This window comes from Augochlora pura, chromosome 4, assembly GCF_028453695.1.
Source record: "Augochlora pura isolate Apur16 chromosome 4, APUR_v2.2.1, whole genome shotgun sequence".
Classification (NCBI taxonomy): Eukaryota; Metazoa; Arthropoda; class Insecta; order Hymenoptera; family Halictidae; genus Augochlora; species Augochlora pura.
This window is the reverse complement of record NC_135775.1, coordinates 22,665,257-22,686,525: the sequence shown is the minus strand read 5'-3', so window position 1 is coordinate 22,686,525 and position 21,269 is coordinate 22,665,257. Positions and strand designations below refer to the sequence as shown.

At 52.2% G+C, this 21,269-nt stretch overlaps 1 protein-coding gene across 11 annotated transcripts in view; it reads left to right on the top strand.

Moving 5' to 3' along the window:
* Positions 1-21,269, top strand: part of Lar (tyrosine-protein phosphatase Lar) — a 411,512-nt gene that overhangs the window by 365,701 nt on the left and 24,542 nt on the right. For 10 of the 11 annotated variants that reach the window (XM_078179954.1, XM_078179955.1, XM_078179961.1 and 7 more), the window contains exons 6-9: positions 4,869-5,051; positions 18,191-18,301; positions 19,493-19,768; positions 20,093-20,377. In XM_078179954.1, coding sequence (XP_078036080.1) covers positions 4,869-5,051; positions 18,191-18,301; positions 19,493-19,768; positions 20,093-20,377 — 855 coding nt within the window. Of the gene's footprint in view, positions 1-4,868; positions 5,052-18,190; positions 18,302-19,492; positions 19,769-20,092; positions 20,378-20,489; positions 21,101-21,269 lie in introns of those variants that run through there. The other variant, XM_078179963.1, reaches the window with a different exon arrangement.

The following is a 21,269-nucleotide window of genomic DNA, read 5'->3' as shown; positions in this document are numbered from 1 at the left end:
CTTAAAGTTTCATCCAAAATCCGTGAGCTTAATGTTGATTTACATCGGTAACGATCCTATCAATGCAATTTCTTTGACGAAAAGGATACTACGAAATTCCTGTATAAGAATATAATTATTTCTCGTAGACGAGCACGTCTGGCCTAGTTAGAAAAGCGTATTGATTTCATCACTGTCTACACGTCTATTCAAAATTCTATGCACACGTGAAATTCCGAAGCGGTCGAATAATAACGTGTACAGCAACGTTAAAAACACGTGACAACGTCGTACGCTCGGTGATAAGACCAGAAAGGAACGAATCATTTGACGGGACAAATTCTTCCGAAAATTCCTTCAGACGGTGGACGTTGCCGTCGCAGCACGGCGCCGCACAGTATGACGAGAATTCCGAGCAGGCGGGTCGACTGTGACAGGTAGAAGAACAATTCTCGGGAACCGCGAGCGAGCAAACGACGGCGGTGGGATCGATAATTTGTGTTAGGGGGTTCCGGGTTGCGAATTGCGGGTGCATCGACGTAAAACGGTTAAGCGTCACTGCTTCGAGACGTGACCGAGAGACAGAAGAAAGTCTGCTCGGCACGAGAGGGGCGCACAAACGAGTCCCCCGATGTAATCGCATCCTCGTTATCGTGTTCTCCGCGGCGTCGTCGTCGTCGTCGTCGTCGTCGTTGGCGGTCCATATAGCCGGCAGTCTGCGCTGTCGTTTTCGTCGTCTGTTCGAGCCGTTGAGATCGTCGTTGAGGCGGTTGGGAACGGGTCGATCGAACCCGTAGAAACTCAACGAACTAACCAAGAACCCGGAAAGGCGGCGTGGGAGGAGAAATTCCGGGGAGATCGTGGAATCGGCCGCAAACATCGGGGGGACCCGGACGGAATCTCGAGGAAACGCTTCGCGGCGGACGCGGAGCCGAGAAGAGCCGAGCGAGAAGCGGCGGCGACGGCGGAGCGTCGTCGTCTCGGCGAGGAAGATCTCGCCGAGGTAAAGAGAGAAGCGATCCGGGAATCGACAGGGACAATGGGTTTACGGGGTAGAGATGGTAGATTCCTGGTCGCCGCCGGTTGTATTGTCGGCGGTGGCGGTTGGCAAAAGCGGCGGGGCGGGGCGGGGAAGGAATTGTTTGTCGCGAGCCCGTGAGTGAGGAGGGCGAGCGCGAGGAGCGGCGGGGGGGGGGGGGGGGGAGCGGGAGAGGACCCGAGGGACGGGGAAAGTCTGTGGGCGATTTCTATTGTCGCCGGTGAACGCTCACGGTCGCCGATATAATTGGCGCCGCCCTGCCGGATAACTCGAACGATAACGAGGACAAAAGAAGCCACGCCGTAGAAGAAAACAATGGAAGAAGACTGCCGCGCGGTACTGAAAGTACCGGGCGAAGAACGGCGAGCGAGTTCTTCGGGGCGCGATGACACGGTCCTCGCCCCGGTCCGCCGCGGCATCGCGTCGGCGTTCCTCGGGGCTGAATCTGACAGAATTCAACGGGTTTCGTCGTCGCTTTCGCCCGCTCGACGATGAACCGGGGGCAGCCGAGCAACCTTTCGCCGGAAACGCTCAGCGATTTCCCCGCGTTAATTGTGCTCGTTAACGAGGGCAGAAGGAAAAATCGGAAAGACGACGCGAGAGCGACGAGACGCGCGATGCGCCCGCGCTGCGCGAGCTTCCTCAATTGCCGGTGAAACCCGGGGCCCCATTGTCGCCCTACGAAAAACGATCTTATCTCCTCGCGATCCTTCGCTGCGAAACGGTCCAAAGTCTCTCTGCCTCCCTCTCTCTCTCTCTCTCTCTCTCTCGCTCTTTTCTGCCCCACGATTTTTCCGTCTCTTTCCGGCGCGCGCGAGCCGATTCAAACGACGCTGCCATTCATTCGGGCCGAGTCTCGTTGCAGCCCTGAATAATTTGTAAAACGTGGAATACGAAGCTCGACGTCGCTGAAATGCAACAAGCTATCCGACGCAAGAAAGCGGAAACATCGTTTTGCGCGCGTTTAAAGTTGCGCGGAGATTTATGGCGGACGGGCCCCCCGTCTCTGCCTCACCCCTGCGCGAAGGATTTCTGCTGCTATCTTCCTCTCCATCGTCTCCTCGGGCGACCGGACTTTTAAGAATTTATGTGGGTCAACATTTCCGTCCGAGTTCGAGCAGGAACCGGAGGGAACCGGTCCTTTTTTTCAATTTTTATAGGTCAGCGATATCGTTTTAATTGAAGCGGATTCAACGTTCTCTCCGGCTCCCTCGAGCGGCTCTGCTGTCCCTCTCCCCGCGAGGAAACTCATTGTTCGCGCCAGAAACGATGGACCCATCGACGACGACGACGACGACGTTGGCGGTTCGAACGAAGCCGATAAAAATCATGAGGAACCGTTGCGTAGACCACTCGAAGCCCCGTTTATTCGAAAAGTTTGCCGTATTCTCTCTCTTCCTCTCTCTCTCTCTTAGTTCTCGCTGACACGCGATGGATCCCGCCGCTATCCAACAGGTTCTCCCGCGGAACGTATTTACAAGTGGAGGAGACGGCCAGATCAAAGTTGGCGAAAGTCGTACCGAAGCGGAGAGCCAAGTTCCGAGACCGAGTTCCGGTTTCTCTTTTAATTGACGAGATTATAAAAGAACGATTTACGGAAACCGCCGCGCGCGCGAGCTCCCTCTGCGAGCTACGTCGATGGTAATTGCAGTTTGATCGTCGGTCTTCGGATAACTTTCACCCAGTTCGCAAGGCCCTTGTAATCATTCGCCGCCGCCCGGACGGGGAAAGTCCGATCCGAATTTCTCCGTTCGCAGAGGAGATACAGGAGAACCCTGTTTTCTACGATTTTCTGGCGGGGCGTAGAACCGATAGATGGAACGCTCTTGCCACCGTGACTCGCAATTATCGTGGCCGTCGAAGATCACCGACATAACGACGACGACGACGACGACGACGACGACGACGCCTCCCGGCTTCTCTCGAAAATGGGACGTCTCTTTAATTAATCCCACGTGACGCAATTATCGGCAGATTTAATTATCGAAAAAAAAGAGGAAAATTGTCGAGGAGTTAGCTTGCGGCGCAAGCACAAGCCCCATTGAAATGGAACCAGGACCGCGGCGAAGTTGTCGGAAACTTCGAGTGCGGCATCCTCCAACTTAAATTTAACTACGAGCTCACCCCTAAGGATTAACGCAGTATCGTTGTAATTACAACGAAGAACAAGGGCAACGCGTTCTGCCCTCGAAACAACTCCAATTCATCCTTCTTTCGCCACCGCAAGACCACCAATTCGGATCTCGTGCTTCCGCGTGCGCCGCGATCCGTAATTAACCCTTTCGTCGAACGACGACATTTTTCAATCAGCTTTTACAGATTCCCGTCTATCTCCTATCGAAACGTTCGCCGACAGCGTAACGCGCGCACGGATACCCACGTAGAAGTTAAATATATTTGAAAGGCTGTTTAATATTTATAATACGTTCAGTGTTTCAATCATCTATTTTTTCCGAAGCCCTATGAAAAAGTTATCCTTTTTTTTTCACAAGAGGAATAGTATAGCGTTTCGTTCGTTCGATTCCTTTTACAGTTAACGTTATACGACCCGCTCCGATCCTATAATTACATAATCGGCGTGTATTTGGCAAAAGTTCACCGAAAAAACGTTCGTGCTTTTTCAAACGTTTTTACCGGTGTGCAAACGATTTCCGATAGCCGCCGAAAGGTTTATGGACGTTAATAAATAAATGCATAAATTATCATAAAATTAACGAAAGCGTTCGCCGTCGAAGGATTAAATTCGCCGGGGTTAATTAAAAATATGGAGGTGCGGGAAAACAAGGGTGACCAACGCCCCCCCCTCCACCGGTTCCAGAGAAATTTTCGATTAGCTTCCGGGCGAGCGGCGCACGCGAAAAAGAAGATAAATCGATCGGCTTCTTGCCCCCCCGACCGTCCGAGAATAGAAATTTCGAGGTATCGAGCGTCGCGGGTATTTCCCCGGCGCGGTTCCCCCCTCCCCCCTGCCCCGTCTCCCCATAAACCGTTTTACGAACTTTTTCCGGTATATTGAATTCTGATTCCATTCTCGAGCACTCGGACACCGGTATATCCGGTCGCATCTACCGGTATCACCGGGACCGTCTTCCCGGACGACCGAGCCTCTGTTTCTCGTCCGGGGAGATGGGGAACGGGAATGGGATATCCTCGCCAGTTCCAATGGCTTTTCCTAACTTTCGATCCCGCGGGACTGACCGCGGTATGTCTGGCCTCGGGAAACCCGTGTCCGATCCTATGCGGGTCCACGTGCCTGCGAACCGACCGAACTGGCCCGATCCGTATCTGTCTCCTATTTTACGCCGCTCGCATTGGACCCAATCGAAGCGTTAACTGTTCGCGCCGATTTACAACGTTGCTTCGAGACCTAAACGTTTCTTAACGCATGGTTGTTTCGTAATTAATGGTACAGATCGATTTAGGTCGATCGTATGGCTGGAAATGAAACGAAAATGTTCTTATGTTTTTTGGCCGTTCCAAGCAATCATAAAATTAAACAAAATTTTAAAAACCTATCGCCATAGATATACCGTCACCAACCATGAATAGGGGCATAAAATCGAAGTCTAATTAATACTTCAAAGTACCCATCACCACTTCTCAGCGATATTAGCTCCATGTAATTGTAGATTTCGAATTAATTGCAAACGAATTTACAGCAATGTTTAAAAGTACAATGTTTAAAAAAATTCTATCAATTTCATCGCTGTGTCATGGAACGATCGATTATAAAGTGACATAAATTTGATAAAGTCAATTGTTTAGTAACCGAACTGTGCCGAGTGAGAAACTTACGATCGTGGGACTCATCGATCTAATCGCTAACTTGGACATTTTCTTTCTGTTGCAGGAGATAAACTGCCCAACGGATTCCCGTTGATATCACAAGCGCCGATGACCAAGGTCGTTGAAATCGAGCATAACACCGTCCTCCATTGCGCCGCCGTCGGATCACCGCCACCCATTATTTTCTGGGTCAGAGACATGCGGCCCATTGACACGACCAACCCTCGCTACACGGTTCTCGACACCGGTGAGTATTTAAATCAGCTCCCCTCTATCTCCTAATAACCAGGTTCAACCGATGCTCGCATCCTTGGGACTCGAAATTGCCTCGACTCGTCCAAAATAATCCCAACTTTCCCAAAAAGAGGAGAAAGGAATATCGTAGCCGTGTAAATCTCTGATTCGCAACGTTGAAGCACCAAATTATGAAACACCATTTAATCGGGCAACCTATCTGAAACTTTAGCACAAATTTTACATATATCTTTTAGCGTTATACTTTTTAATTCACTCACGCAAACACAGTTATCTAACAATAAACTGTACAAATAAATGTTTATTCGATGTTAACTTTTTAAAACGGTGTTAACTTTTTATTTCACTCGTCTTATTTTATATTCGCATTAAATAGGTATCTCAAAGTTCATTACGCGCTCTAAAAACATCGATCGACTAGCTAACAATGGTATAAATATTCAACGCTCTGCAGTTGTAATCGGTGACAATCTTCTACTTCGAGAAGGAGCGCACCATAATAGATACTTTTTACCTGAACTTAGGATGCTTTAATCGATCTCGGTAATTGAAATTTCGAAAGAGGGGCCACGCTATTATTAGTGTTTGGCAGCGCTATTAGCGAAAACTCTATTTCGACTGTCGGCAAATTGCCGGGAGTAATTTTCGGAAAAATACGTCGAAGGGAAAAGTGTCCGAATTAGAAGCAATCTACCACGGCTGCGAATCGGCATCGTTCTATAAGCATCGTCGAAGTTGCTTTTAGTTCAACGGGGAGCTTAATCATCGTCGTATTATCAAGCCGAACCGAAATATTCTGACCTACGAAGGAGAAACGTGCTCGGAAAACTGTCGGAGCCGTTCCTAAAAGCGTCGTTCGTTCTCAAAAACAGAGCCAGGGCACCGCATAAATCCGGCTTACCTTTGTTCTAACGTGCTCCTTCCCACGGCGTTCTAATTATCGCGCTGTTCGCGGGGTGTTCGACGAGGGTGTGTGCTCCGCAGCCCCGAAGACCGAAGAGTCGCGAATAAGCTCCTAAATCACCGTGAGATAAAGTCTATTAACGAAGATTAAAGGCGCCGGTGTCGAGCGCTCGGCTCAAGTGGATACGCGAGACTGCGTAAAGGCCCGGGCGGGGGAGGGAGAGAAGAAAAATATGGACGGCGGATAGATCGAAGATGTTCGATCGATGGGAAGGGGCGGCGAACCGGCGAGGAGGAGGGAGGCAGGTAACAATGGGGTGAAGCCCGGTGGCGCGTGTCATATCTCGTCGAGTGCCAGAGTGCGTAAGTCACTGTCAACTCGCGGTAGCGTTGATCGAGTGGTCACGCGATATGGGAACATCCAGCACATTCATCTCGTTTGCCGAGAGCCCGCACCTGCTCTGCTCGCGAAGTATGCTCGGTGTCTGCCCGGGGATCAATATCATCGATATTTTTGCCGCCGAAAAAAATAGAAAGAAAGATCCCGTCCGATCGATCCCGCGAAAATTATCAAATTCCCGGTGCCGTCGCTTACCGCCGCGGCCCGATCCTCCGCCGACCTGTGGTCCTACCTGCTGACTTCGCTGTGCTGCGGCCCGCCGCGCGCATGTCTTTAGTCTTCGGAATTCTAAATGCGTCGGCTCGTTCGATAAACAGCAGCTCCGAACGAAAATTGAAAGTCAGCAGCTGCTGTGACACCGTTGTCGATATTCTGCTATTTCGAAAATAGCGACAGAGAAATCCTCCCAATCGATCACGGACATCGGGGACTTCGCGTTCGTTCAAATTCAGATAAAATTAGAAAGCGCGGATCATCGCAGATACAACTTGTCACGCTCTTCTCGCGATGCACCGAGCTATCGTCTGAAACAAATCTGACGTCTAACATACTCTGTATCACCTATACGTTAATACAAATCTGAACCGTAATTGGATCATTAGAATATAGATGCTATTAAACGCGAGGATATAGAACGAACTAATATTTCAATGCTTCCATTCGCGTAACTAAATCAAGTGCTTCGAACTTCGATTTCCAAATTTTAACTTCACGGCGTTATATTTAATCACCGAGTTATCTCGTAAGAGTAACATACCGATGATCGAATTATCAAAGTGTTATCAGCACACAGGAAGAAACATTTCCTCCATAAATCGACGCGGAACAACCGACGTCTCGTCAAAAATTACCTCGCTCCAGACCACCGTGCACCTTGGTCGACGTCGAACCCGTCTCTAAAAGGCCTTGGTACGTCGAATAGCATCGTCGTGTCTCCTGGAGGGTCGGACAAAAGACGAAGGAACGAAATCGCTCGCGGAAGCGCGCGTTTAAGCAGCGGGACAAAATGTCGTCGGCGGCGGATCCGGACGTTAATGAGGAGCCGCGATTCGCGAAATATAATTCGCGATAACGGGGCAAACGAACGAGCGCTGCGCGCGGCGGCCGTTGCTTGGTTTTCTATATAGCGAAGTTGTTTCGCTAACGCACGATGTAACCTATTATCATTATTTTTCCGTGGCGGCTAGCCTGCGATACACGCGCGCGCGCGCGCTCGCGCTCGCGCGGCCGCGACCGCTCGCTCGCACACGGACGGGGGCACGCTTACACGACGACGGCTCCGACGCGTGTGGAACGTTCACTTTGTTTTTATCGCAATGGCGGTATCATTATCGAGCGGCACGTCACGTAATACCGGCGTGCACTTGCTCGACTATCTTTACGGCGGCCGGCGCAGTTTGCCGCGACGTGAAAAGTGTACATTAGATGCAGGAAAGCCGGCTGCATACACGCCCGGTATCGTTCGGCCTGTATCGCGAGCGCGCGCGCGCGCGCCCGGTTACGTGTACGTGCATGCGTTATGCATACATACCACGCCGCGTATTCCGAGTACAGACTTCGCCATAAAATTCGTTACGACCGGAGCACTCACCGCGTCGCGGCGGTGGCTGCTCGACAGGGGCTCCCGCGCGACACAGTCGGACGACATTGAAAGACAAGCCGCCGCCGATTAAATCGAAGAACGTTCCCGTTCGAACGGCGCGTCGCGGCTCCCTCCTCGTCCCCCCTCCCTCCCACGACTCGGCGCATAGTTGCATACACGGGCAGTGTGTACCCGGTGCGCCAAAGACCGCCACGTGTGCCCGACTATAGCGCACGTCCGTCGATCTTACGACTCGAGCAACTGCTGCCGCATGCATCGCACGTATAAACGGGGATATCGCGTGCGTGCTCCTGTCCCCGGGGGTCGTGTCCGCGTGCACGCGTGCAACTGTTCGCAACGCGAGCGGCCATCTTATCGGAGATTCTCGCGAGGAAACGCTGCCAAAACCAACGGCGTCGCCGCCTCGCCCTCGGCCCGGCACCGAACGGAAATTTGATCGGATACGAGGTCGCCGGACCCCGGGTAACCCCGTCGCCGAGAAATAGTAAAATGTTTTCGCAGTCGACGATAGCCGGGGAAATTTGCCAACGTTACGCCGTCGCGACAGATGCGTCGTCGTGGGATCTCGTGACCCGGCGTGCGGTATACAGGGTGTTCCAGGGTTAACGTCGACGAACTTCGGATAAGAATAGCCGTATATTTGAGAGTTAATCTGCAGTCCATAAAGTGAATTTACGAAGTACAAAAATATTATATAATGCATGTACACGTATGCTGTACATATACGAAAGGTTTCAGAATTTTCTGAATTTTCCGCGTTGCGGACCATCCCCCATAAGTCGTATAATTTTGGTAGCAAATATTTCTCGATGGTTCGCGTGCGTACTTTGCCAAGAGAAATTTGTTTGTCCGACGGTTCTAAATTCACCTGTAAATTTCGCCCGCGAAACACCCTGTATACGCGTCGAGTTCTCCGCGCGGCTGCGAGGGGTCTGCGGAGAGAACAAGGGCGAGGAAGGCCGGGGCAGAATGACAAGCTCGAAGCGGAAAGCATTCCCCTCTAGTCGCATCAGTCACTCGCTCGCTCCCTTAACGTTATTCGCGTGTCTTCGCGGCGGCGAGACCCCCTCCCCTCGCAGGCCCCCGTCAATACCGTTAGAAGGCGTACGCCGCCGCCATACGGCACACCGCCTTCGCTACGTATATCCCATAAAATATACGGCTTAATGTATCGCAAAAAGTACACGGCGAGGGCAATGTACTTCCCCGCGTGTATCCGCGTACTAACTTCCGCGGAAAGAAAATGGATGGCACGGGAAACGCGGGGGTGGAGGAGGAGGTGGAGGTGGAGCGCGCGGCGGGGGCCGAGGGAAAACGCGGCGTGAAGAAGGGAGAGACAAAGTGTTGCAAGAGTCACGGATGGTAACGCGTTTAACGACTAAAAGTCGTAAGGCAGCTCGACCGTTAACGAAGCCCACCGTTGCCGGTTTTTGCCGGTGCTTCGGGGAACGCTCGCGCGAAAAACCGGTGCGTTTTCACGCGACCGTCTCTCGTTGCCACCTCGTCGTCTCCTCTCGCCGCATCTGCGTCCCCCCGCCGCGTCGTTGTAATTCCCAGCTGGCCGGGAAAAAATGTTATCGTCGTTTGCTCGGATGAGGGAGAGCCCCCCCTCCCCCCTCGGTGGTCTCCCTTTGTTCTTGCGGCTCCTTGGGTTTTCCCGGAGGCTTCAGCGACGATCAATTAATAGAGCGGCTTGTTAACCCTTCGCAGTCTAGCCGCAGGTTGTTACGAATACATTTTCGCGTCAAGAACGTTCCCGGACGTATCAGCAAATTACCGTGCATATCTCCGGGGCCGTTATCAATCCGGCCGGGTCTATCGATACTGCTACCCCGACCGACCTAATAAATTGCCAAGTGGCCCGTTCCCCCATTGTCGGCAGAGCTGGGTGTTAGGTCGAGGGCTGAAATTTTCATGGGGCCGACGTCTGCGGGCATTGTTGCAAGTCCGCGGGAGTCATTGTTTGCTGCGCCCGCTCGTGAAAGTAGGCGAGCAGCGGCGGCCCGCCCGAGCTCGGGCAATTTACGCGGGGTAATACCGGCGTGTGCGCGGCAGCCGGTTATTGTAACACGGCGTGCTCGAAACTGTGTTAAAGCGCGCCGGGATCGGAGGCGATGGCTGTTAAATTCCGCGGAATCCCATCATCCGTAGTCGATGGAAGGTTCTCCGATGAAAAGTTTCCGTATCGCGTGCACGCGCGTATTGTCGCCGGCAGGAAACGGGAGAGCGGCGTCGAAAATCAACGTGAACGCCGCGCGTCGCGTCGTCGGAAGCGGGGTAGCTCGTGTTTCGGCGCGGCGGGGCGCGACGTCGGAGGGGGAATGTAATTCCGAAATTCTTTGCGGCGCGGCGGACAAAAGGCGGAGCATTGGATAGGCAGGCGGCGTTACGCGGCCGGACAATGCGGTCGCGAATCTCCATTTCCGTTTATCGCGCAAACGAGACAAATTAATTAAAGTTAGACACAGGCCGGCTACGCGAGTGCCCTCCTCCTCCCCTGAGCGCGCGGACGAGAGAGCGAGCGTAACCCGGCGTGGCGTGGCGCGGCGCGGCGTGACGGTGGCCGGCGCGTATTAAAATAACGGGCTCTTTGCCTCGGTGTCGAGCACTTTACGATAATTGAAGAGAATTAAACTCCCGCGGATTTCCCGGCACGCGAAATAAACCAATTTAACGTTTCATTAGTCCTCTGGCGGGGCGTTTACGGGAAGACAACGGCGACCGAGACCACCTATCGAGCGGGGTCGGGTTACGTCGCGTTCGAGAACCGGGAGGATAGGCGAGGGCCCGAGCGAGCCTCGACCGAGCCCGGTCCGCCGAAAACCGACACAAAGGACGCGACTCGCGTAATTACGCGGTAAACCGACCCGACGGAGGCTTAACGCATCGAGAATCATTAAATTATATTTCCCGCTCCTCGGTCGTGAAGCTCCTCGCCGCTTCACCCGCGCGCGCCGGGCGTGCCGCGGCAAGATCGTGGGAAATGCCGGCGAAGAAAACGGAGGCGACGCCGAAAGGCGGATAAAGTAAAAGCGCGGGAGGGCAGTTAACGCTTCGTCAACACTCATAAAATTTCCAGCATTAAAGCTGCGAGGCTTGATGAGCAGGGCTGGAACTTCGAAACAAGCCCGGAGGTACTACCCGCCGGTGCTTAACACCTGCCCTGGGATTCTCGGTGTTCGCTCGCCCGCTCTCCTTCTTCCTGGGCTGGCCTCTTATCGGCCGTTTCTTCGGGCCTGCCCCTCCCCCCATTCTCTCCCCTTCTTAATTCCTGCATAATATCCCCGATCGTTTCGAAACTTCTGTAATTGTCCGTAACGATAACGCGGGGGGCGTGCGGCCCCCTAGAAATCGTTGGTAATAACCGACGGGGGGCTACGGGGGATCGCGAAACGCGTTATTTACGACGTCTCCACGGTTCTTTGCCCGGGCCCCCGATAATCGTGTACGACACCGTGCCCCTAATTCGCCACCGTAAACTCGCGTTACGTCCTGCGAACTCGTCCCGCGTTCCACGAGCGAAGCCGGGGCGCGGCGCGGCGGCAGGCGGAGGCGGGATGGTTTTACGCCTCCCCCCGGCCGCCGCCGCCACCCCCTCCCGCCCTCCTCTGCCCCCGACATTCGTAAAATATCCTCGACCGAAGTTTCGCTGGTCGCGCGGGGAAGAAGGGCAAAGTTCGAAACAAGCCCGAGGTGAAACGAGCACGTCTTAACACCTGTGCGCTGAAATTCCCGGCGTCCGACCGGTCTTCCAGCTACGCTCGTACCTTTGCCCGACACGTTACGCGGCTATAGAGACCCACGATCTCCTTTTCCGCCGTGTTTTCCACCCACGGCCCCGCCCCAGAAGCTCCCCCTCTGGCCATTAGACCACCCTTTACCCACGGGGGTTGACTTATGACGCTGCCGGCTCCGCGCCGAGGGGGATTGAGTAAGTTACCTTGCTCCCCTGCTTATATTCCTTGGCTCTTTCCGGCGACGAGCGAACGCCGGGCGAACGTCGAGCGAGAAGAATGAAACCGGGGACAAGCGAGCGTGGATGGATGCTCCCATGCGATTAGGCTCGCAGAAAGTAGCCCAATTAACCGGGCGCGGCGTTCGCCCGATAACCCCGTTCGCATTCGTGCTCGCGTACCCGCGAAGGAGGCGGCGACATATCGGATACGTCAACGCGGTTATCGTAGAGTTCAGCCGGGAAAATTGAATGCGACGAAGCTGACACTGCTGAATGCGGTGTCGAAAAATTGATTTACAGGCGGCGGCGGCAGGGCGGCGGGAATTTTCGTTTCGACGAGGCTGCGCGACTCGCGCGACTCGCGATCCCCGGAACCGGGAAGCCGCCGCGACTACGTATGCATACAATTAACGGCTCGTTTCATTGCTCGCGAATAGGAACGACAAGAGCGGCGTGTGGGAACGTCAACGAGTAATTCGATTTCCTTTCTGGTGGAACGCATTCGCGAACCGACACGACTGCTTCGAATCCTCGCGAAAGACGTTTCATGCCCGCATAATCTTCCCGTCTCCCGTCATTCTCTCTTATATATCAGCGAACCGGGACGCATCTGACGTTAATGCGCGCCAGCACGAGCGGGAGAGCAGCCCTCTCTTCCCTCGACGACAAGCCGAAACGCAAACGTTTCCCCTGTTCGCCGGATCCCCGTTCGTTTTCTACGGTTAAAATGCCCGTACGTTCGTACGACTTAACAACAGAATGTTCGAAACTTCGCGCGGCAGATTAATTTCAAGTGAGTTCGCCGATCGAATTTTGAGAGGATCAAATAGCACGTTTGTTCCCGGCACAGCTTGTTACGGACACATAAACTCGCACACGGCTCGCATTATAGAGGGAAGGATACTTTACGATGTAATTATTATAGAACACGATGGCCCGAGGTTATATGATTCTAATTGATCTATAAGAGTCTTTTAACGCATACGAGCAGTATAGTAATTGACACGAAACGAAATGATCAAGCTCGATTTAGTTTCTTAAACTCTAAATATGATTTTAAAAGAACGCCTCGAAATATTCTGGGTTTCTTATTCAGACATGTACATCAGATAGTCCACGAAATTATAAATATAAACTTGACGTAACCTTTTGATGCCATGAAAACTATTTTTGCGAAAAGTTGCGATCTTCAGAGTTATTTAATAAAGTATTTAATCCTAACTGGTCGTATAATCTTTGTACACAAATCGACGAAAGTTAAAGCGAGATATATTCTTTGACAAATAATTGAGACACTTTGGTCGAAAATAGAACAGCTTTGAAGTTATGATTTTCATCCGGTATGTTCACCTAAACGATTACGGTGCACCGTCGTGTCTGGCTCGCCGGCGAATGAGGAGGAGCAACGGAGTTAAAAGAATGTCTGGCGAGATGAAAAAGGAGGTAGCCGCCGCAAGTGGAAACGGCGAGCCGTGCGGAGACACCTTAGCCGACTACTCTTATCCAATGGCACGAGTGAAAACTAAGCTTTGGAAATTTCGTTGGACACGCGTCGCGTCGAATAAGCTGTCTGTGCATGGCCCCGCCGTTTCTACTTGTAACGGCACGCGTGCTCCGCGGAGCTTTTCAAGCTTGATTCCCGCAGAAGCGAAACTCCGAATAGGAAAATGTTGTTCCACGGAAATGTTACTTTTGTAATTCATAAACCAAAATCTCATCGTCGCGAGATAACATCGAATCGCAAACAGATCTGGTGGGTTCAGTCGCCTGGCGCAAACAAAACGACACGGTGTTTAGTAACAGCAAATATTATCCTATAGCGTAACTACCTCTTGCTGCTTACCATCTAGGAGGAACGTTATCATCAACGGAGTCTAGAAAAAGCGACTGCGCCCTTAGGTTCCGTTTCCAGGAATTGCGGCAATTTTAAGAGATCGCGAGTAATCTCTATTATACAATAACGCCTCGGATTCTGGAATACGCCTCGTGAATATGGCTTCCAAGTACCTTGAGAAATACTTACAAAATTGAGGCCATTCAATATAAGCTATTTCGTTTTATCGCCTTTAAAGTGGGTCAATCGTTTTCGCGATTGGACCACGACCACGGTCCATTGATGGTTCACGATAAGTATGGGCTTGTGGTGCGGACCAATCGCTGCCCCTTTGCTTTGTTTTCGGGCATAATTGACACTGGGTTACAGAACCCTTTGAAATGATATTAATTTTTTAATTTACGACTACGCGAATCGCAGAGATACATTTATGAGTTATTTATTCAATGTATATGTTACTCTGTATATGTATATGTCAGAATCAAAAGAAATGGCTCCCCGTTTTAAAAAGCAATATTCTAGGATCGGAGCTTTTACGCTTTCATGTCTGTTATAAATAAATGTCTTGCTCTCCGGTGAGAGTAATCGTTTCTAGCCGGTATATTCGAACGAGTTCCGCCGGACGAAAGAAATTAACGTAACACGATGGCGGCCGGTATCGTTTGCAAAATCACTTATCGAATGAAATAAACCGGACGGTTAGAATATCTCCATACGGAATGGCGTTCTGGAGCACCGGAACGGAACGACCGCGAGCGAAGAGCGCGCCGAGTGGTCGACAGAAGCCCGCGGATCCAACGTAAACATATTTTCCGTTTGTATTTTGACTGAATCGAACGAGCACGCGAGCGCGCGCGCGCGGGCGCACCACGACCGCGTGCCCCGTTGGAAAAGCACAGTACACGAACCGCTGCCCAATTCTCCTCCCTTTGCCTCTTTCGTTCCACTCGAGTCGAGCTCTCTCGTGCGTAATTATAATTGACTTTTGTGCCCGCGGTCGATAACTCGACTCCGCGGGCCCGTATATTAATTATGAAAACGATTGAAGCCGCCCCGGCACCGAAGAACGAAACAAATTTCTCCCTTCTATCATCTTCTTTCGTTCGATATATTTTTTTTCTTTTTACCGTTTCGTTACAACGGCGCGCCCAGCCTGGCAGCGGCGAAAGAGAGGAGAAAATGCCGGGCAGCGGCAGGCAGGCAGGCAGGCAGGCAGCGGAAGCTGCAGCCTCGGGGTAAACATATTTTCTGTTTGCATTCTATCTCAATCGAATCGAGCGAACGATGAGCGCTGCGTCTTTCGAAGTCATCGCCCACATCGGTTTCTATCTGTATTCCCTTCCTGCCGTATCTCTTGCCACGGCCTCGGCATCGGCTTGCTTTGGGGAGAGGGTGGGCTGCAGACGGGAAACGAACGGCAAGCGAAATAGGCGATAGTGAATAAAGTACGAGTCGCTGCACACTGTGCGTGTACGTTTCCCGTTTACCACTCGTAATATTAAATATAAGGAAAGATATTTCAATATCGACGGGTAAACACACAAATACTTTCGGCGCTTTTCCGCCACGCGTTTGTTGCCTCCGCCCTCTCTCTCTCTCTCCCTCTCACTCTTTCTCTATATCTATATACATCTATCCACCTTCCTCTCTCCCTCTCTGTCTCTACGTCCCGAGCATTCCCAAGCTCGATATCTTTGTACATATTTATGCCGAGACGTCTGCGTCGTCTCTGCGGAAAGGTGGGCGCGCGGGGGTGGAAACGTTTCTTCCTGCTCCTGCAGTGACAGCTGAAACGTGCCCTGCCGCTGTCTCCCCGGAAAAAAGGCTCTCGCGTCCCCGTTCATTCTCGGGGAAAAGCCGATTCGCCAAACGGCAGAAATTTCCACCGCAGATATTTGCCAACCGTCGCCCCCCGAACCGTTCCCAAACTCGATATCAACGGGTGAGACTCGCCGTTAGCCCAACGATTCACGGACGCTTAATCGCCTCGTCGGGGACCACCCACGGACATCGAATAAAACTCGAAAGAGTTTCGCGTGCGCGCACGGGAGGGTCAGAGCGTGCGATAGATTTTCATCTTTATTCAATTTCGTTCTCTTTGCACGCCGAAAGCCCTCTTCGTGCGGCACGACGTTATCCGAACGACGAACACACCGGGATCGTTATTCCCCCCGTCAAGATGCTGTCCCCCCATAGAGGTATGCTTGCCTATGCTCCGCGCTGCATAATAGAAGAAAAGTGGCCGGCATTTTGTTTGCGAGTAATCAGGGATCGTATTTCATCTTCAGCAATTATTCAATCGTTCTTTTTGCGCGTGCCGGTGAAAAAATTCAAGGGGTCGCACGCTCTTTTATTCCGCGAACCATCGCGCGGATATTTAAAATTGCAGCAGCAGAATGATTGATATTGGACTCTCGCGTACCGGCTGTTTTGTATTCTAAAAGATACTATTAGAATTATGCTTCATCTAGATGACCCGAAATATTTAAACGAGATGCTAGGTTTAATCCTAAACACATCGCGCCTCGTGAACCCCCTCGGTATATGGTAGACTAGCAGCGGGAGACACTCGCGATTACAAGATAGAGTTTGTTGAGCAACGACGACGACGACGACGACGACGGCGACAATGGGAACAACAACGAAGAGGTTCGCGTGCGACGGCCGTTAGTGTGGATTCATAAAGAACCTTCTAATCACCGGTCGGTGTTTCGCGTCGGGTATCTAATTGCCTTTGTCGGCGGCGCCCCGCGTTTTCTGCTTTCATTACCGATACGTCGGCAGGGCGACGCATTAAATGCACGCGTTACGTCTCGCGGAGTTCGCCTCGTTTTTCGCCCAGGTTTTCGGTCCCCTCCCCGGGGCTTAGCGTGCCGGGTACGGCTCCTCCGGGTGTAACGAGAGCGTAACGGGCGACCGATCGGCGAACGCGAGCTGAATAATCAGAGGTATTCTTCGGGCGGGAACGATCCGGTTTCGGTATCGGCTCCCGGGAGCAGCAGGAAAGGATGAGCAACGGTTTCCGGCGGCCGGCTGTTCACGGCAATCCGAGTTTTTCATAGCCACGCTAACAACGGGCACGTGACTGGATGGGATAACAATATGACCACGCGTTCCTTCCTGGTCAGCTTACTGGAAATTGTAGATGAGGCTCGATTATGTATTCCGATCGTACGTGATATCAAACCGCCTCGGCTTCTCGCTCGTGATGGAGTGTTTTCTGCCCTCGACCCCTTCCCTCTCTGTTTCTCTCTCCCGCTCTGCCCCGCGATTTCTCTCTTTCCCGCTGCCGGCGTCGAAGTCACGTTCACAACGAAACCCTATAAATCCGCAGGGTCGCCGGACTAGCAGGGAAATATTTAAAGCCGCGTTTGATATCGAAAAATCCGTTGGATCGTCGACTACTTGGCCGTTGAACAGGCTCTCGGCGGGGGTGGCCATTAATTATCGGCATTAATTATCGCGGTGTCGCGGGCGTTCGACAAAAAGAGCCGGCCTGCGATCGACGGAAAACAAAGCCGGAGTGCGCGATCGGCCGCGGCCCCCCGGCTGTTTACTTTGCGAGCGCCGTGGGGGCGGCGAAACCAGAAGTCGGAAGTGGAGAAACCGGGGTGCGGAGAGGCCGTGTGCCGGCCGGGGCGGAGATCCGTCGGGGGGGTTGAATTATACCGAAGGAGTGACGTCTACGGAGATAATCACACGCCTCGTAACAGCCAGTTCATCATCGTGGGGGTATCGTGCTAAGGGGCTTGATGCATCATGGAAATCGCGCACGAACCGGCCAGGTCAAACTGAAAGTGGAATAGACGGCGTTTGTAACAGGGCTTTGAAACGGATTCCCGCCGGCCCCGCCGCTGCCCTCTGCCGCCCCCCCCCCCCCCCTCTCGGATAGAGGAAGCTTCCACGCCACTTCACCCGCCGCGTTTCTCGACCCGCTACCAACTCAATTAGCGCTAGAAAAACGAAACGAATGAACAGCGGGGACCGCGAAGCGAGGACGCGTGCAACACGCGCGACGCGTTCGATTCCGACCGGCTCATATTTATTTCAGACGGTTCCGTCGAGATACTCGAGGCGGTGAACTGTCCTCCTCCTCCTCGTGGCTCCCCGGGTTACCACCGGAAAGCTCGCTCTCAAAGTTTCATCGAACGATCGAGCACTCGTGGGAATCGTCGCGCGATTCCGAGAAAAATTTTCGCTGGAACGATCGAATTAAAATTCATAATTCACCGGGTCGCGGTGATTCCTTTTCTCCTCCTCCTCCTCCTCCCCCTCCTCCTCCTCCTACTCCGCCTTCGTCTCTTTGATACGGCTCCGGCTCAAAGTTAACCGTGAAACTTGTTAACGAACGGGCCAGGTGGCTCGACCGAGATATTCATCGAATACATCGGACGTGTGATTTTTAAAGAATCCGACGCTCTTTGTCTTTGTTTCAGGAACGCTGCAAATCACCGAGTCGGACGAAAGCGACCAGGGGAAGTACGAGTGCGTGGCGAACAATTCCGTCGGCACCGAGTATTCCAAGTCAGCCACGCTTTACGTGAAAGGTATAACAAAGCCCCCGGTGCCATTCGAAAACGCGGGGACAACAAAGTCGGGATTCTTATCGCTGTCTCGCGGACGCTTTAACAAATTCATTACCGGGAGGGGCGAGAGCGAGCTAGCGAGCGAGCGCGCGCGCGCGCCAGCGTCCGTGTCCGGCAAAGTCAGTCGTTTTCCTGCTTGTAATTAAAATTAATGCAACGTAATTAAACAGAGCGGACAGAGGGCACAAAGGACTCGGGCGCGCGGAATCGCATCGCAAACGTTACACCGGGGACGCGACATTTCTTGCGGTAACTCTCGCCGACCGCTGCCTCTCGGAATTTGAATACGCATTACGCGATATTGAAGCGTTCTTGTTGCACCCCCTCGGACATTGCGAGAGGATATTCTCGAAAATCGAACGGAACTGCGATTGCGAACCAAAATTTCGGGGGAATTCGAGCCGCCGTTTTGCTCGTTTGCTCGAAGCAAAACGGTTCGACGTTATCGGAATAAGAATGCCCTAGTCTCGTGGCGACTCGCGTTGATAAAGAATGAATCGTACGACTTGCATACCAGCCAGATAACTTTTACATCATGCATCGTCCAATTAAAAATTGTTGAATAGAGTTTTAAAGGTGGATGCTACGAACATATTCACTTTTCTGTACCTGCCTTTTTTAAACGAAAATGTATTTCGGAAACTGCACCGTGTAAAAAAAAAGTGAATACGACATCGCCTCTCTAAGAATTCGGCGAACTTTGTATTCGACAATTTTTATTTAAATGTTTAATTTAAAATTTATTCGGAGTATGCAAGTTACATCCTCTATAAAATTAACTCTGACAGCAATTATACAAGTCGCGATCATAAACGTAATATTTTCACCGTGTTCCATCGAGTCTTTTACTTCGCGTTCGATGCAGTTGTCTCGCTCGAAGCATTAGCAGGTCTTCACTTCGCGTTTGTCTTCGTTCCCTCTAGCACTGTACGTATCAAAATCTAATAATGACTTTCATGCGTTGACTTACACAAACTGCAATTCATTTGTGTCTTTCACAATTTTTATAACTGCGAAATCGCTCGACGAGCGATGATACGTATGGTACTAGTCTCGTCGTGCTCATCGTCGATTCAATTCCCTCGCGTTATCGATGCCGCGATTTGCAAGTAAATTAGCAAAAAATAAACGAAAGAATTTGTTACGGCACAGTTCGGCGGGTGCCGCCAAAGTTTTCGATCCCGCCGCCACCGATCAGCGAGGTGATGCTGGGCGCGTCCCTGAACCTGAACTGCGTGGCCGTCGGTTCCCCGATGCCGTTCGTGAAATGGAAGAAGGACCCGGCCACGGATCTGACCCCGGACGACAATCTGCCGGTGGGCAAGAACGTGCTGGAGCTCACCGACATCCAGGAGTCGGCGAACTACACCTGCACCGCATCCAGCGACCTCGGGTTGATATCGGCCACAGCGATGGTGAAAGTTCAATGTTCGTATCGAGATGGATCGGAGCCCGCCGCGTAAATCCGCAGAGATCGCATTAGCGGGCGCACGGGGCTCTACGTAACGTGGAACGATCAATCACGGTCGTCGGGTTCCACGGAACGGAACGGAACGGAACCGTGGCCTGTGCTGTTTCGATGACTAATCAATCGGCTTATGGCCGTCGCGCAGACACACACTGTGTGCGGGACAATGCATTTTGCCGGCCAGGTTCCTTGCCCCGTTCGTTCGCGCCGATAGCCGAGCGGTTAAATGCAGCGAAACAAAAACCAAAAAATCCACTTTTAATCCCCGCCGATCGATTTTTCAGCTCTGCCGAGCGCGCCGGTGAACGTTACGGTCTCGGACGTCACCGCCACCTCCGTGAAGCTCATCTGGTCTTACAAAGGTTCCGACGAGTTGAAGTACTACATAATCCAGCACAAGCCGAAGCAGGTGAACCAGGCGTTCGTCGAGATATCGGGCATCACGACCATGTACTACAACGTCCGGACCCTGAGCCCTTACACGGAGTACGAGTTCTCCGTGACAGCCGTGAACGGCATTGGGCGTGGCCCCCCGAGTGCCCCGGTGACCGTCACCACTGGCGAGACAAGTCAGTATACTTTCCCAGTGAACATTCGCTTCTCTGTCTTTCTCTCTCTCTCTCTCTCTCTATCTGTCTTTCTCTCATTATCGTCGACGCGCGTTAACACCTCACCAAGAGATCCGTCAACGTCAACGTCTCGTCGGAGCCGAGCCCGAAGATCGGCGATCCCCCGTCGATCCTTCGAGAATTCGGCGCCGCGAGGTTCGCGCGAGACGTCTTCGCCGCGTCATTTCCATCGACGGATCCGTTCGGGGTCGCCCAAAAAGCCCGCGAACGAATCCGTCGGCTCTCTTTATCATCATGTTTACACATCTGTCGCATAATACAGAGCGCTCGGTGTCCGAATAGTCGTGGTGCCGCGCGGTTCTGCGCGCGAATCCCGCGTCTGGATATATTGCCCGTGGTGTTTTCGCGCAGAACCGGTCGCGCGCCATGATTATCGGCGCAACCCTGTGCGGAAAACCGCCTCGGAACGAGATGAAAGGAGGAAAAGCAGCGCAACGGACGATTGTTTTTGTCTCTGTCTCTCTCTCTCTATCTCTCTCCTTGTCCGCGAGCCGGCACAGCAAGATAGCCTAATGAGAACGCGGCGGCGAGCGCGTAAGATTTTTGCACGTAGATAATGTTTTTTGCACCACGAAAGGAAGAACAAATTTTGACACGTGTTTTTGAGGGAAATCTCTACCTTTTTTTCCATGCTGTCCGCCGTGGACGCACGATTTGATTCATGTAAGTGACAAAGACATTTTTTTTCCACCTGTCCGCCGAAATCCCACCCACCGCCCACTCACCAACCCTTTCTCTCTCTCTACACCACTCTGTTTCTCTTTCATTCTCTCTTTCTTTTTCTTTCTCACTCATTCTCTCTCTCTCTCTCTCTCTCTCTCTCTCTCTCTCT